This window comes from Ranitomeya imitator, chromosome 3, assembly GCF_032444005.1.
Source record: "Ranitomeya imitator isolate aRanImi1 chromosome 3, aRanImi1.pri, whole genome shotgun sequence".
NCBI lineage: Eukaryota > Metazoa > Chordata > Amphibia > Anura > Dendrobatidae > Ranitomeya > Ranitomeya imitator.
In genome coordinates, this window is record NC_091284.1 from 500,607,712 (window position 1) to 500,625,434 (window position 17,723).

Sequence of the window (17,723 nt, forward strand, 5' to 3'; positions counted from 1 at the left end):
TCCATTCTTTCAACTACTACTACACTGACCAGGTCACTGCTGCCCGTGTACCCCTGGAACCAATTTAAAATTGCCTACAGCCATGTGTTATTATTTTAGGCCTTCGATGCCTGTCTGCGGTCACTCCTTCCACTAGGCCTCCACTGACCACACCACTGCTGTCCGTGTACCCCTGGAACCAATTTAAAATTGCCTACAGCCATGTGTTATTATTTTAGGCCTTCGATGCCTGTCTGCGGTCACTCCTTCCACTAGGCCTCCACTGACCACACCACTGCTGTCCGTGTACCCCTGGAACCAATTTAAAATTGCCTACAGCCATGTGTTATTATTTTAGGCCTTCGATGCCTGTCTGCGGTCACTCCTTCCACTAGGCCTCCACTGACCACACCACTGCTGTCCGTGTACCCCTGGAACCAATTTAAAATTGCCTACAGCCATGTGTTATTATTTTAGGCCTTCGATGCCTGTCTGCGGTCACTCCTTCCACTAGACTTCCACTGACCAGACCACTGCTGCCCGTGTACCCCTGGAACCAATTTAAAAGTGCCTACAGCCAGCCCAAGTTTGTTATGTTAGGCCTTCGATGCCTGTCTGCGGTCACTCCTTCCACTAGGCCTCCACTGACCACACCACTGCTGCCCGTGTACCCCTGGAACCAATTTAAAATTGCCTACAGCCAGCCCAATTTTTTTATTTTAGGCCTTCGATGCCTGTCTGCGGTCCATTCTTTCAACTACTACTACACTGACCAGGTCACTGCTGCCCGTGTACCCCTGGAACCAATTTAAAATTGCCTACAGCCAGCCCAATTTTTTTATTTTAGGCCTTCGATGCCTGTCTGCGGTCCATTCTTTCAACTACTACTACACTGACCAGGTCACTGCTGCCCGTGTACCCCTGGAACCAATTTAAAATTGCCTACAGCCATGTGTTATTATTTTAGGCCTTCGATGCCTGTCTGCGGTCACTCCTTCCACTAGGCCTCCACTGACCACACCACTGCTGTCCGTGTACCCCTGGAACCAATTTAAAATTGCCTACAGCCATGTGTTATTATTTTAGGCCTTCGATGCCTGTCTGCGGTCACTCCTTCCACTAGGCCTCCACTGACCACACCACTGCTGTCCGTGTACCCCTGGAACCAATTTAAAATTGCCTACAGCCATGTGTTATTATTTTAGGCCTTCGATGCCTGTCTGCGGTCCATTCTTTCAACTACTACTACACTGACCAGGGCACTGCTGGCCGTGTACCCCTGGAACCAACATCAGAAAATATAAAAATAAGTATTTTGCTTATAAAAAAGAAAATACTGGTGAGATATCAAATGCAGACATTTTAACATTAAAAACAAACACACAACTCTAATCTGGTACAGTACTAAAAATGGCCACCAGCTACAATTACTTTCTCCTGCAAGTAGTTAACTGAAAGTTTTTTTAAATTGAAAACACACATATGGCATCCACCGAGTGTTGTCCTGTCGCGTCTTCTTTATATTATTGCCGAGAAGATGCAAAATAATGAAAATAATAAAATCATTAATTACCAAAATAATAGAGAAAGTCAACACCACATTGCAAATAAACATTCATTCCAAATAAAGAAGCAGGGCGCGTCCGAGGGTGAGTATATACCTAATAAGAATATAATCACCCTCGGACGCGCAATGCTTATTTCCAACAGCCTTCCTTCCTAAGAATCAGCCCTTCCGTCGTGTAGAGAGACGTTGTGTTACACTCCAAGGTGTTCCCCAGGTTGCCTTTCCTGAGCTTCGATCTTCCGGCTCTCGTTTAGTAGTTCTTGGAAACTACTCTGCATTAGGCCTTCAAATTGGGTATGGGGTGTAGAGAGATGGTGTGTTCCACTCCAAGGTGTTCCCCAGGTTGCCTTTCCTGAGCTTCGATCTTCCGGCTCTCGTTTAGTAGTTGTTGGAAACTACGCTGCATTAGGCCTTCAAATTGGGTATGGGGTGTAGCGAGAGGGTGTGTTACACTCCAAGGTGTTCCCCAGGTTGCCTTTCCTGAGCTTCGATCTTCCGGCTCTCGTTTAGTAGTTCTTGGAAACTACACTGCATTAGGCCTTCAAATTGGGTATGGGGTGTAGAGAGAGGGTGTGTTACACTCCAAGGTGTTCCCCAGGTTGCCTTTCCTGAGCTTCGATCTTCCGGCTCTCGTTTAGTAGTTGTTGGAAACTACGCTGCATTAGGCCTTCAAATTGGGTATGGGGTGTAGCGAGAGGGTGTGTTACACTCCAAGGTGTTCCCCAGGTTGCCTTTCCTGAGCTTCGATCTTCCGGCTCTCGTTTAGTAGTTCTTGGAAACTACACTGCATTAGGCCTTCAAATTGGGTATGGGGTGTAGAGAGAGGGTGTGTTACACTCTAAGGTGTTCCCCAGGTTTCCTTGCCATTGCTTCGGTCTTCCGACTCTCGTTTAGTAGTTGTAGAAAAGTACACTGCATTAGGCCATACAAAATGGGTATGGGGTGGAGAGAGATGGTGTGTTACACTCCAAGGTGTTCCCCAGGTTGCCTTTCCTGAGCTTCTATCTTCAGGCTCTCATTAAATTGTGGTTAAATGGAACAACTGCATTTGGCGTACTAGTTGGTTTGGGGCCTACTATCGGTGTCTGCCACTCCTTGCTGTTCTCCTCCACTGAACAAAGCTGTGCCGCCTGTTTACTACGGTTGCCAATTTTGAACTGCATTTCGACTACTTACTGATTTGGCCCTACTCTCTGTGTCAGCCTCTCATTCCAGTTGTCCTCCACTGCAATGCCCCCTGGTTATTCCTGTGTTACCAATTTTGAACTGCATTTAGCCCACTTTCTTCTTTGGGCCTATATCTGTGTTTCCACTTCATCGTGCCCATTGCCCAGCCAGTGATAGATGAGTCTGCTGGTACATTGACCCATAACGCAACATTCCCCGTGCACGCTACACAACAACATTGTGACCCTGCTGAAAGTCAGGTTGCTCTTCCCGCATACCATACCACCTTACACGGGGACAAAGAGGAAGGTGCAGATGAAAGTGCAGGTTCCTTCATCAGGTGGGGGGAGGAATACTAGTTGGCGACGTCACTGGCACAGGGCCTCTCATAGTACGCAAAAGTGTTGCTGCCGGTGGGAGGCGCCCCCGCCGTGCAAACACACCGCTGTACTTTGAGGGGCCCTGTGCCAGTGCCAATGCCAACGAGTGGGCCCCCCCTGCTTGCTCAGGTTCACAGCACTTGCAAAGTTGAAATACTTACCTCTCCCTGCTCCACTGCCGTGACGTGGTCCAGATTTCCTGGGCCCACTAATTACTTGAACCAGCCCTACCCCCCACAACTTTAGCCAAATGACCCCCAATTTCAAATGCCTTCCAATTATTATAAGGTAAATTACGCTTGACAAGCTTCATTAAGAAGAATGGATGGTTTTGACATTAAAATGGCCACTCTAGGTGTTTTCCTGGCCCCCACTCACTGCCGACTATGCTGCCCCATTGACTTGCATTGGGTTTCGTGTTTCGGTCGATCCCGACTTTACGTCATAATCGGCCGATTTCACTCGACCCGACTTTGGACATAGTCGGGTTTCGCAAAACCCGGCTCGACTCTAAAAAGGTCAAGGTCGCTCAACTCTACTCTATATGCTATTGACAGCTTTAGCAATTTTTTTGACAGTAAAAATGGAATGGGACGTAAGTTGATATACTCTCACTATTTGTATTCAATTAATATTTAGGCCAACTCTTTCTCTGCTTAAATCAACTTGGAGCAGCTTTGTTATCTGTTGTAATCTACTCAATCAATACTGCATAAAAATAAATCACGCTGTATAACATTTTGCTACATTAAGCAAGTAGAGAATATTATAAGATAAAGAATAACACTGAGGATAAGTGTCATTTCGAATACATGAGCTAGCACAAACATTTGTGTGGCCTTTTCTTTAAGGAAAAACATCACAAAATTCATCCAATTCCAGTGAAATTTCTGGCACAGTAATTTTTTATAATATAAGGGGTCATATGTTGCAAAGTCCTTTTTATAGATGCAGGTATGTTTAAGTTTAGCAACATAATAATCTTATTTTTGTCATTATTGTAATATTATACAAGGCTCGGAACCAAAACAAGAAAAATTGAGAGATACACTATATCTAATTTTAGTATGGACTTTCACTACATACGATGAGGCCCAGATATTATCTCAAATTAGCCCGGAGAGGCCCAGGCTTAGTCTTTTGGATGAGTGCCCAATTGGAAAAGTTTGAGAAGCCTCTCTCGTGATAAAATGGATATTTAGCTAAGCTTTCTACTTAATATTTCCTCCAGATTTTATTACATACAATATTTGTGTACAGAATCTATAGTTTATTATTTTAGATTTATCCAAAGTGATGTCAACAAAATGAAGATTTTTATGGCATTTAGAGTGAAAACTCTAAGGGGTCATACAAAGGACCATATTTTCAGTCCTACAAAACATAGGAACAAACTCTCGCTAATGCTATTTTTTGGGACCGTGAACCATGATTTTTTCCTCACAACAAGTCTGTCCAAAGAATAACATTGCATGCTCAATTTACATTCATAATTAGGAACGCAGTTGGAAATGCAAGTTAATAGATCCATGAAAAATATTGGATGACATTCGGGTAACATCCAACTGCAGTCCGATTCTCACAGACAGACAGAATGGATACTTTTTTTTACATCTTATCCACATATGAGAATATAGGATCACACTCTGGTCACCCTCCGATCTGCTCAGAATTTGATCAGAGTGTTATTAGCAAAGTCCAAGCAATTTTCTTCGATGAGAGCTTAGCCATAGACTAATCATGATTTCACCATACTCAACACCCAAAAATTACTGAAGAAGAAAGCAGACCTATACTTGGTCTAGAATACTTCCATTTCCCTTTAGCTTAGTATGGTAGTAGCAAATAATAATTAAAACTAACATTCATGCTGATCACTGTGTCTCTAGAGCACTGTACAGGAGACACAGTGATCAGTGTGAATGTTAGTATTTTAGTCCTATATTTTGTTTCCCAGGATAATGATTCAATGAGGGTAAGGTTCATTCGGTATGATCGACACCAAATTAAATGTTCTTATGTAATTATATTTTAACCCCTTAGTCACCAGGCCATTTCTTTTCAGATCTGAAATGTGTTATTTTATGTAGGAGTAACTGAAAGGTTTCAACATATCCTGGTGATTCTGAGATTTTTTTCAGAACTTATTGTGCTTTATATTAATGATAAATTTAATTCAGTATCATTTGCGCTTAACTATAAAAATATCAAACATTTCACAAAAATGTTAAAAAAAATTAGAAATGTCCTAAGGTTCAATGAATAGCCTTTTAATCTGTAAAGTCATACCACTCAAAAAGAAAGTTAATAAATAACACTGACATCATGTCTCTTTTACATCAGCACCATTTGGAAAATGTTCTTTTACTTTTGTAAACGGTTTAAAAATATAGCTGTAATTTTATTTATTTTTAGAAAAAGTTCATAAAATTTTTTTAGGAACCTATTCATTTTTTATGTAACTTTGGGGAACCTATGTTTTGAAAACTCCCCAATAGTAATATCATTATAAAAACATATAGCTGTCAGACATTAAGGCCATTATTTAGCTATGAATTGCCATGGCAGCCATCATAACCACACAATCATGATCTCAGGGTGCCGATGAAGTTTAAGAGGGAGCCAGCACAGTCTGTTAACCATCTAGATTCCATAGTCACTATTGACAGCAGCATCTAAGGGGTTAAATGGACATGGTTGGTGCCAACTCGAATAGTGGCTGTTGCAGCAGGACGTCAGCTATAGTGTACTGCTAACAGATGTGGCATTTCCACCCGTCGAGAAATCTTAGAGTATGCTCTTATATCTCAGGTCAGTGAAATATATATTGCTGGTCACTAAGGGATTAAAAACATTCATAAAAATAATGCTGCATTTATTAATGTATATTTGTATGTAGGAAGTATATGTACTGGCATGTGTTAGGTGTTGAGTTCCCGCCTCTGCACAGGGGGAATCTCGAACCATCTCTGCTGCAGTCTCCCATTCTTCTCCAGCCGCAGTGGAGTCTGCTCAGCTGAGATGTTGGTCCCAGCGTCTTGGTCAGTCTCACTCTGTGCATAGGGTTACTGCTGCTTTTCCTGCTTCTGCCATTGAAGCCAGTGCTGGGCAGCGGTGAGCAGACGCTTTTGGAACAAAGTCCTGCTTTTTCCCTTCTGAGCATGCCCAGGGTGAGATCTCCCGTTGGAGATCGAGGGTCACATGCTCAGATGCTGCAGCGGTTCTCATTGGTCCTCCAGGAAGGTCCTGAAGGTGCTAAACTTCTGTGACAGCTTCCTATTGGTCCTTTATTGGAAGGTCCTATACATGCTGCAGCTATATAAGCTTTGCATGACCGCACGGCCATGCGCTAGTGTACAATTGTAATCGTGTGTGTGTTGGTGAGTGCAAGTCGTTCCTTAAAAAACCCATCCCTTGTGTATGACTGTTCGCGTAAGGTGTATGGCTGCAATCTAGCGCCCGGCTGAACTCACAGCATTTACACACGAAACAGCGCCTACTGCTGAGACCGCCAGTATGGTGCCACGCGCCATTAGAGTGCTTCTTTAACCCAAGTCAAGGTGGTTAGTGGCGTCCGCCAGTACGGCACATTTTGCACTCTCGTGCTAATTAATTATTAGTTTTGTTACATGCGGTACTGCGGCCCTGTGACGCAACAGGGTTCGCCTCCTTCACACAGGGTGAAGTTTACCCGTGTGTATATTCTCATTGTACCGCCATATAGTCCATCATTACTTGGCAGCAGGTTCCATCTCTGCACGTAGGACCCCGGGCTGCGAACGCACCTCATTCTATCTTATTATTTGGTGCGTTCCGCTAGCCCTAACATTACACTAGGGCCAGGGTCAGGCTAGTAATGACAGACAAACAGCAATCCTTGCGGTATATAGAGCAGCTGGAGGGTAGGTTGGCGGCTCTCGAGAGCTCAACCTCAGCTGTGGATGTTACCGCAGTTGCTGTACAGGCTGCTAGCGTGGCTGCAGCAACTTTGCCCACTGCCAAACCTGTTCCTACATTATCTCGCCTCCCGCTGCCAGAAAAATTTTCTGGAGATAGCAAATCTTGTAGGGGATTCGTGAGTCAGTGCTCTATTCACCTCGAGCTCCTGGCTGCACGTTTTCCCACAGAGCGGGCTAAGGTGGGATTTATTGTGTCTCTCTTGTCGGACAGAGCGTTGGAATGGGCTACGCCGCTGTGGGAGCATGGTGATCATGTGGTGCAGAGTGCTCCGCTGTTCCTGGCACTCTGAAACAGGTCTTTTTAGGACCTCAAGTCACCCATGATACTGCGCTCCAACTGCTGGCATTAACTCAGGGCGAGTCCTTGGTCAGCCATTTTGCCGTCCACTTCCGCACTTTAGCTTCTGGGCTGGAGTGGTTGGATAAAGCCCTTATCCCCATATTTTGGAGGGGACTGGCTGATCACGTGAAGGACGCTCTAGCCACTAGTGAGATTCCTGCCACACTAGAGGAGTTAATAACTGTCTCTACTTGTATTGACCTCCGTTTTAACGAGCGGAGGTTATTGCGAGCCCAGTGTAGGCAGAGGTTTCGGCTGGCTCCTACCTTCGCCAAACCTCTGGAATCTCCGGTCCTGGTTCCTGAGTCACATGAGGCCATGGAAGTGTCACGAGTGGGATCTAAGTCCCGGAACGCTTGTGCACTCAAGGTCTGTCATATTTGCCAGCAGTCAGGACATCTTGCCACCAGATGTCCCCAGCGGTCGAGGAAACATCAGCGTTAAGTGGTAGTAGGTGGAGGTACACTAGACACGGCGACGTTTGCCTCCAAATTGTCCTTTAAGGGGACAATTATTATAGGCTCATCCTCCCACTCGGTAAAGCTCTGCGTGGATTCTGGGGCGGAGGGCAATTTTATGTCTTCTGCCTTCGCCCAACGTCACGCAATACCCCTGGTTATGCTAGCTCAACCAGTAACGGTACGAGTGGTGAATGGGTCGACACTGCCCTCACAGATAACACACCAGACCATCCCTTTTACTCTGTCCATGTCGCCATCCCATCAGGAGATTATATCTCTGCTCGTCATTCCTGAGGCAATTGATGAGGTCCTGTTGGGGATACCTTGGCTATGGTACCACTCTCCTCATATCGAGTGGTCCTCATGCAAAATTCTGGGATGGGGTGAATCTTCTGGGGGTAGGTGTCAGAGGGAGTGCGTTCAGGTTGCTACTACAGAGGTACCCGCAGATCTATCCTCTCTCCCCAAGCAATACTGGTCTTATGCAGACGTGTTCTCCAAAAAGGCGGCGGAGACCCTTCCGCCCCATCGCCCCTATGACTGTCCTATTGATCTCTGGCCTGGTGCTGAGCCTCCCCGGGGTCGAGTCTATCCGTTATCCATGCAGAAGAAGAATGGGGAATTCCATCCATGCATAGACTACAGGGGTCTTAACGCCATCACCGTTAAGAATAAGTATCCTTTGCCCTTGATATCTGAGCTCTTCGATAGGCTTCGGGGAGCAAGGGTATTTACTAAATTAGATCTGCGGGCTGCTTACAACCTGATTCGCATTCGTGAGGGGGACGAATGGAAGACGGCTTTTAACACCAGGGATGGGCACTATGAATATCTGGTGATGCCCTTCGGGCTCTGTAATGCCCCAGCCGTTTTCCAAGACTTTGTGAACGACATATTCCGGGATATGCTTTCCACCTCGGTCGTAGTCTATCTGGATGATATTCTCATCTACTCTCCAGATATTGACTCCCACCGGAGCGATGTTTGCAAATTCTTCGACCTCCAACGGGTAAACTCCCTCTATGCCAAGTTGGAGAAGTGTATGTTCGAGCAGGAGTCCTTACCTTTCCTAGGCTATATCATCTCTGCCCAGGGATTGGCTATGGATCCTGCCAAACTACAGGCTGTGATGGACTGGCAGGAACCCCATTCTCTTAAAGCGGTGCAGCGCTTTATGGGGTTCATTAATTATTATCGCCAGTTCATTCCACACTTCTCAACTTTGGTAGCTCCCTCGGTTGCCCTCACCAAGAAGGGGGCAAATCCCAAATTGTGGTCTCAGGAGGTCTCCAAGGCCTTTAACTTCACAAAGTAAGAACTTCTCTAGCGCTCCCATCCTACATCGCCCCGATGTAGATAAGCCATTTATGATGGAGGTGGATGCCTCATCTGTTGGTGCTGGAGCAGTCCTCTTCCAAAAGGATGCTCAAGGTCGGAAGCATCCTTGCTTCTTCTTTTCTAAGACCTTCTCACCAGCAGAGAGGAATTATTCCATCGGGGACAGGGAGTTGCTAGCCATGAAGTTGGCTTTCTCAGATTGGAGACATCTCTTGGAGGGAGCTCGTTTTCCCTTCCAAGTCTTCACAGATCATAAAAATTTGGTGTACCTGCAGACAGCCCAGCGGTGAAATTCTCGCCAGGCCAGATGGTCCTTGTTCTTCTCCCAGTTTCATTTCACCCTCCATTTTCTTTCTGGGGAGAAGAACATTCGGGCCGATGCTCTCTCTCGCTCCATTGTGTCATCTGTGGAGGAGGAAGAGGAGCCTCGGCTTATTGTCCCCACCGAGAGCTTGAGAACTGTGGCCCCGGTTTCGCTAGAGTCTGTGCCTCCGGGCAAGACTTTTGTACCATCCAGTTTGCGACCGGAGGTTCTCTCTTGGGCACACTCGTCCAGGGTGGGTGGACATTTTGGTTCCAAAAGGACATCTGAGTTACTGGCGAGGACATACTGGTGGCCGCATATGGCTCGTGATGTCGCAGAATATGTTCGGGCGTGTGTCTCGTGTGCCAAGAACAAGTCCCCTCGGCAACGGCCAGCTGGTTTGCTTTACCCTATACTGGTGGAGGACAGGCCCTGAGAGATGGTCGGGATGGACTTTGTGGTGGGCTTACCCAAGTCTCGTAGCTGCACCATTATCTGGGTGATCATCGACCATTTTTCCAAAATGGTGCACTTGGTGCCTCTTCCACGGCTACCTTCTGCACGGGCTCTGGCTGTTTTGTTCATCAAACATATTTTTTGCCTACACGGTATGCCAGACAAAATTGTTAGTGACCGGGGTCCCCAGTTTGCGTCTCGATTCTGGAGAGAGCTATGTCGTCTACTCAGTATTGAGTTGAATCTCTCTTCGGCATATCATCCCGAGACGTATGGGTTGTTAGAGAAGGCCAACCAGACCTTGGTCACATATTTACAACATTTTGTTTCTGCCAGGCAGGATGACTGGGCATCCTTGCTACCGTGGGTAGAGTTTGCGCTTAACAATGCCGTAGCCGACTCCACCGGTCAGAATCCATTCCTCCTAAATTACGGCCAGCATCTGCGTGTTTCTGTGCCCATGCCTGTGTCTTCCGCAGACTCCAGGGTGGCAGACTGGGCTGTGGAGGCACGGGACATTTGGGACCACACTCAGGATGCCATTCGAGCCTCCAAGGAGAGAATGAGGTCCTCCGCCAATGCTCATCAGCACCCCGCTCCGTCCTTTGCTCCTGGCGACTTAGTGTGGCTCTCCGCCCGTAACATCAGGCTGTGTGTTTTGTCCACTAAGTTTGCACCTTGCTACTTGGGTCCCTTCAAGGTCCTCGAACAGTTTAACCCTGTGGTATACCGTCTGGCTCTTCCTCCATGCTTGGGTATCACCGACACCTTTCATGTGTCCCTCTTGAAACCCGTATACATGTCCCGGTTTTCCGAGTCATCTGCTGGGACATCGGGTTCGTCTACAGACGATTACGAGGTGAACGCTATTTTGGGGTGCAAGGTGGTACGTGGCAAAAAATTCTATTTGGTGGATTGGAAGGGTTATGGCCCAGAGGACAGGTCCTGGGAGCCTGCTGAACACATTTGAGCTCCACAGCTCATTGCTGCCTTCGAGTGTAGCGAGGTCCAAGGAGGGGGGCCCTAGGAGGGGGGGTAATGTTAGGTGTCGAGTTCCCACCTCTGCACAGGGGGAATCTCGAACCATCCCTGCTGCAGTCTCCCATTCTTCTCCAGCCACAGTGGAGTCTGCTCAGTGGAGATGTCGGTCCAAGCGTCCTGGTCAGTCTCACTCTGTGCATAGGGTTACTGCTGCTTTTCCTGCTTCTGCCATTGAAGCCAGTGCTGGGCAGCGGCGAGCAGACGCTTTTTGGGACTAAGTCCTGCTTTTTCCCTTCTGAGCATGCCCAGGGTGAGATCTCCCATTGGAGATCGAGGGTCACATGCTCAGATGCTGCAGCGGTTCTCATTGGTCCTCCAGGAAGGTCCTGAAGGTGCTAAACTTCTGTGGCAGCTTCCTATTGGTCCTTTATTGGAAGGTCCTATACATGCTGCAGCTATATAAGCTTCGCATGACCGCAAGGCCATGCGCTAGTGTACAATTGTAATCGTGTGTGTTGATGAGTGCAAGTCGTTCCTAAAAAAACCCATCCCTTGTGTATGACTGTTCGCGTAAGGTGTATGGCTGCAATCTAGCACCCGGCTGAACTCACAGCGTTTACACACGAACAGCGCCTACTGCTGTGACCGCCAGTACGGTGCCATGCGCCATTAGAGCGCTTCTTTAACCCAAGTCAGGGTGGTTAGTGGCTTCCGCCAGTACGGCACAGTTCGCACTCTCGTGCTAATTAATTATTTGTTTTGTTACGTGCGGTACTGCGGCTTTGTGACGCAACAGGGTTCGCTTCCTTCACACAGGGTGAAGTTTACCCGTGTGTGTATTCTCATTGTACCGCCATATAGTCCGTCATTACTTGGCAGCAGGTTCCATCTCTGCACGGTGGACCCCAGGCTTCGAATGCACCTTATTCTATCTTATTATTTGGTGCGTTCCGCTTGCCCTAACAGCATGAACAAGTTAATAAGATAGAAAAGTCATGGTTGAATAATTGAAAGTTCTTGATTTAACCTTAGTACAAATCATTTTGAGTTTATAATCTACTGTTTAGCTGAGCTTCAAGCATGTCTATAAGTATAACAGTATAATCCTATGTACGGCAGCTACTCTCACTCAGCAAGTGCGATCGGTTGCAAGGTTAATGCTCCACCAGCAGTTGAAGAAATAAATTGGGGTTAACAGCAGTCAGGTCTGAATTTTCAGGTTTTAAGTAGAAATTTGCTTCAGAGACCCTAATAAGTAAGTAGAATTTAAAAAATCGGTGATTTGCTGTGATATAAATAGCATGCCCTACGTGATAAAGTCTCTCGTCTGTTGCACTGCTGGGAGGCTGTCCTGAGTATAACACTTTTAGAAGTATGATTTTGCATTTATAAGAATTGGTACTCTTTTAACACAGTCAGCTTGGTACGTAAAACACAACCACCAACTGTTTTCAATTCAAAGAAAATTACCGCTTGGATACTGATGAGAGTGGGGTCAGCTAAAATGCAACTTTATTACAGCAATAATGTAGAAGTATGCTTTGAGTCCAGCAGAATATTAAAGCAAATGTAAGTGAAGTGACTGCATAGAAATGAAAAAGTTCTGAAACCACTTAGCCAGAAAAAAAATCTTAGGAAACAACCATTAGAGATTTCAATATTGCCACATCCATTTGTATGTAGTGTGCAGTAAATTCTGGTAAATTTCATGAGCTCCACACAGTGCCAGAAAAGATTAGTGCACACTATACTTTCTGGGATTAGGCTTTAAAACTTTAAAAAGTAACAGTTTTTATTTTTATGTGGAAATATAATAGGTGATATTGGTATTCTATTGTGTATAAAGTTGGTAGAGGCCTTTGAACATATTATTTGATCAGATCCCTTTTTTAAGGTGAAAGCTACTGTTTAATTTTGAAAGGAAAAATCACAGAATATAAAAAAAGTCTAACTTTTGTCCATGATATAGTTAAAGTGATGTACTAATACATCTTATTTACATTTGATAAAGCCTATGACCCCTATTCATGAAGACTGAAGTAATTTATTCGAGTATTGCTGATAGATGTTAAAGTCATTGGCACCCAATTTATGAAGAAGTGCATGCTTCTTAGTGTTTCAAATATCCCTTAAAAGTGATATGCACCTCTGTAGGAATTGTCACAAATCACACTCCAGACTGGAGTAAGATTTGTGATGTAATGTATGCCACAGCTCATCATTAATGGGCATCGCTACATTTCTTCCCACTCCCATCCCACCACACCACAGTTCCACCCATTTTGTTGGAGCTGGCAGAAACAGGCAAGAAAATTCTAAAAATTACAAAATATTTGCGCAACCTCACATTTCACAAAAATTGGAACACTTTTCAAATTGTTTTAAACCAGATTTCTGATGTAAATACTTAAATGAATCAGTGCATATGTGCTCTCTATCTGACAAAATTGATCATATTTTAGCAGTTTTTTTTATTTTATCTTGTGTGTAGTTTAGATTTTTAGTTGTGAATGGTTAAATGTTGGAAGCAAACTTAGGTCATAAGGAATGGTAAGTGCAAGGATGCCTTCTCCAAAACCCCTAGTTCATGCCAAGGCTAGGTAAACAGGTGAAAACAATTCTTACCATATGATGCATATTTTCCTTATTTAAAAAGGATTATTAATGTAATAGGTTAAAGATTTCTTTACCTTTAGACACTCATCTTGCTTGGCAAGTTCTTCACAGTCCTTTTTATTCAGATATGAAGAGTTGAGCAGAAGATCCACCTCAGCGATAGACTGCAGGAGACGCGCAATCTCTGGCAGGTATGTAGAAGGCACATTAGAGGCATCCACTTTCATTCCTTCAATCATTGAGCGGGTGCTTTCCTCATGAACAGTTTGCTGGTATAGAAATATAACAAATTTACTTTCTAGGTACATATACAAACAGTGTTAATAGTATATCAATATTCAAATAGAGTTCTATAGGTGCACATTGTAAAAATGTACCCACACAATAAAGTCAGTGTTAATAAATTGTTAACGACTAGTGATGAGCGAGTATACTCGTTACTCGAAATTTCCAGAGCACGCTCGGGTGTCCAACGAGCATTTGTAAGTGCCTGGAGATTTAGTTTTCCTTGCAGCAGCTGAATGATTTACATTTCTTAGCCAGCTTGATTACATGTGGGGATTCCCTAGCAACCAGGCAACCCCCACATGTACTTATGCTAGCTAACAGATGTAAATCATTCAGCTGCGGTGATGAAAATAAATCTCCGAGCACTAAAAAAATACTCAGAGGACTCCCGAGCATGCTCGGGAAATCTTGAGTAACGAGTATATTCGCTCATCACTATTAACAACCTTTATTAAACTTCAGACTCTTTTATAAAATTCAAGACTGGCGACATAAAAATATGCTAAAATATTACTATTTCTCTGGCATTTTTAATATTTTTTATATTATATTTTGCTCAATATCTTGACTTTAAAATATTTCAAAAACCTGACCGGCACATCCAAACATAGACTCAGTGTGAACAGGTGCTGAACCTAGAGTCGCCAACTCGTATATAGTTAAGTAAATAAGGCAGCACACTGCAGCGCTAGAACATACAAACTTGAAAAACGAAATTTGAACTGAATTACTGCACTAGAAATATGAAAAATGAGAGCGTTTAGCGCATAAAAATGACCAATTTTATGTGTACCTGGTAGCCCCTTTACGGCATCTCTCTTATACCAGGTCCAATACTTGCCTTACCTCGCTGAGAAAAAACGTCTCCATCTGAATGGGTACATGTGAAACCTCTTTCTTGACTAAAATTCTCTCTCTCTGTGGAGGGGTATTGGACCTGCTGTAATTAAAACACCTGTGGCTAGGAGGCGGAGTGCACGATCAGAAGGCTAGGTTTTTGAAATATATTCTCTAGCCTTCTGATCGTGCACTCCGCCTCCTAGCCACAGGTGTTTTAATTACAGCAGGTCCAATACCCCTCTACAGAAAGAGAGAATTTTAGTCTAGAAAGAGGTTTCACATGTACCCATTCAGATGGAGACGTTTATTCTCAGTGAGGTAAGGCAAGTGTAGGACCTGGTATAAGAGAGATGCCTTAAAGGGGCTACCAGGTACACATAAAATTGGCCATTTTTATGTGCTAAACGCTCTCATTTTTCATATTTCTAGTGCAGTAATGCAGTTCAAATTTCATTTTTCAAGTTTGTATGTTCTAGCGCTGCAGTGTGCTGCCTTATTTACTTAACTATATACGAGTTGGCGACTCTAGGTTCAGCACCTGTTCACACTGAGTCTATGTTTGGATGTGCCGGTCAGGTTTTTGAAATATATTCTCTAGCCTTCTGATCGTGCACTCCGCCTCCTAGCCACAGGTGTTTTAATTACAGCAGGTCCAATACCCCTCCACAGAGAGAGAGAATTTTAGTCTAGAAAGAGGTTTCACATGTACCCATTCAGATGGAGACGTTTATTCTCAGCGAGGTAAGACAAGTGTAGGACCTGGTATAAGAGAGATGCCGTAAAGGGGCTACCAGGTACACATAAAATTGGCCATTTTTATGCGCTAAACGCTCTCATTTTTCATATTTCTAGTGCAGTAATGCAGTTCAAATTTTGTTTTTCAAGTTTGTATGTTCTAGCGCTGCAGTGTGCTGCCTTATTTACTTGACTTTAAAATAGCTTCTTTTTTGGTCTATGCTTAAATAAATATTGAGATTTGCATTGTATAATATGCTTTGACATGAAACAGCACCCCACATATATGTCAATGGAAATGTTGAGATTTTAATGAAACTTTTACATTAACTTATTATATATGGTATGCTGTCACTCAAAACTATTGCTTGGTGCATAGGATGCACTCAGCTGTAACTTTAATGTCTGTTTGTGGCTTCAGTTCATTGTACGCATAACATCTTTTAATACAATACACAGTGTGACTGAAGTAATAGTGTAGAACTGGTCTATTATGTGTCTGCTATCATCTATACAATATATATCGCTTTGTTAATATATTTCTGCAGAATTTTTGTGGAAACAATAGATGTTCCTTAAATACAATTAACATTTGATCTATGTAAGAAATAATCTACTTTATCATTAGACAATTCTGATATAATTAAGCAACCAATATTTTTGTTTTACTTCCTAACTAAACAAGCACCAAAGTAAAATGTCATATTATGTGTTATTTTATATATTTTCTTCATTATTATTACAATTCCTCAGTGTATTTGTCTGACAGATATTTAAGCTTTATGCTTAGTTTAAAGCGATTCTCCAAGAATGGTAAGGCAGAAAGGGAACTTCTAGGGCCACCATTACAGGAAGAGCTGTGGACTGCCCTTGTAAGGGTAGGAGTCTTGAGGCCTTAGGGAGAAGCGACACAGTTTTTTGAGGGTCATACAGGGTCTTTTTTCATGTTGCTGGTCGTCCCTGCCTGCAATATTGGTACCCACCAATACCACAAATAGAGTCATCTAAATGGTGAGATAACTCCATGTGTTCCTATTAATGACATGTTTTTCTGAATGGAACAATGTGTGGCATAACTCTTTCTTCTATTAACTTACCTATGATTCCATATCCACAGAAGATATTGATAGCTATTTTGTAATTATCATTTGAGGAAATCTGAAACACTGTTTGATATTCTAGATATGAAATTTGACCTGTCTATGTAATTTATATGATGAAGGGATTGAATTGTATATTTGACAGCATGCATTGATCTATTCATAATCAATAAACTCACTCTACCTTCATCATCTTGTATGCGGCAATTTTTAAAATACGTGGAATGTGAGGCTTGATCATTTTCACTCCTGAATTTATGTTCTTGATATTGGCATCATGCGTATGTCTATGGTTTTAGATTAACGCTTTATTGCTACTAACGGATGTGTGATCAGACAGTTGGTCCAACATTGTGGATACTTCCGTTTGGTCTTTTTTCTATGTTTCGCCATATTTTAATAGTAGTTATTAAAATTTACATTTTATTGTCTATCACTTATTGCTGTCTTTTGAATTTACCCTTGTGAGTTGTAACTATTTGCAGTCTATTTGTATTATTGATGTTTTCGATTCTCCCAGAATGCAATAAAATGGCTCCTAAATCATAATTCAAATGCTGTCCCATACTAGTGACATGTCAAAATCAGCTGAAGTCTGAAGAAATAAAGCTCCTATGTCTCAAATGAGACAAGACCCACATCACAAGCACATATGTTAGCTGAAAAGAAGAGCTGTGACATCAGAAAAAATAAATCTTTTCAGCACAGAGATCTGAGGATGGGGAAAATGACTAAGTACAAAGGATTTTTTCTCCAGCCTCGGTCCTCTATGCATAGTAAGCCAAGGAGAAGATTTTAATTTAATTTGATGTCACAGCCATTTTCGTCAGCTCACAGAGTTATATGCTCTCACAATATAGCTCCTCTGTCAGTTGAGACACAGAGCTCATGAATAGTGTTTCTTTACACTGCAGCCTATTCTGACACGTAACAAGGATGGCCTGCAGTTTAAGTTATATGACAGGGCCATTTTATAACATTCTTAGAGAACTTCTTTAAAGCTCTAGTTATGTTAAAACTACATTATGACATTTTACTATTATATATTAAGTGCCAAGTTTGGGACTGAGGTCAATAAGTCACATGAAAGGATTTAATTTACATTTGACTGTGCAGTTTATTATATCTTAATTATTTTTTAAATGTACATTAAACATTGTTTGTCCCTGTAATATTAGAGTATCAAGAACAAAATCAATAAAGTAAAAAAGT

At 43.2% G+C, this 17,723-nt stretch overlaps 1 protein-coding gene across 1 annotated transcript in view; it reads right to left on the reverse strand.

Moving 5' to 3' along the window:
* The window catches only part of DMD (dystrophin), a 4,179,683-nt gene that overhangs the window by 2,237,143 nt on the left and 1,924,817 nt on the right, over window positions 1-17,723 (reverse strand). Inside the window, exon 42 of the mRNA XM_069757653.1 lies at window positions 13,623-13,817. Coding sequence (XP_069613754.1) covers window positions 13,623-13,817 — 195 coding nt within the window. The remainder of the gene's footprint in view (window positions 1-13,622; window positions 13,818-17,723) is intronic.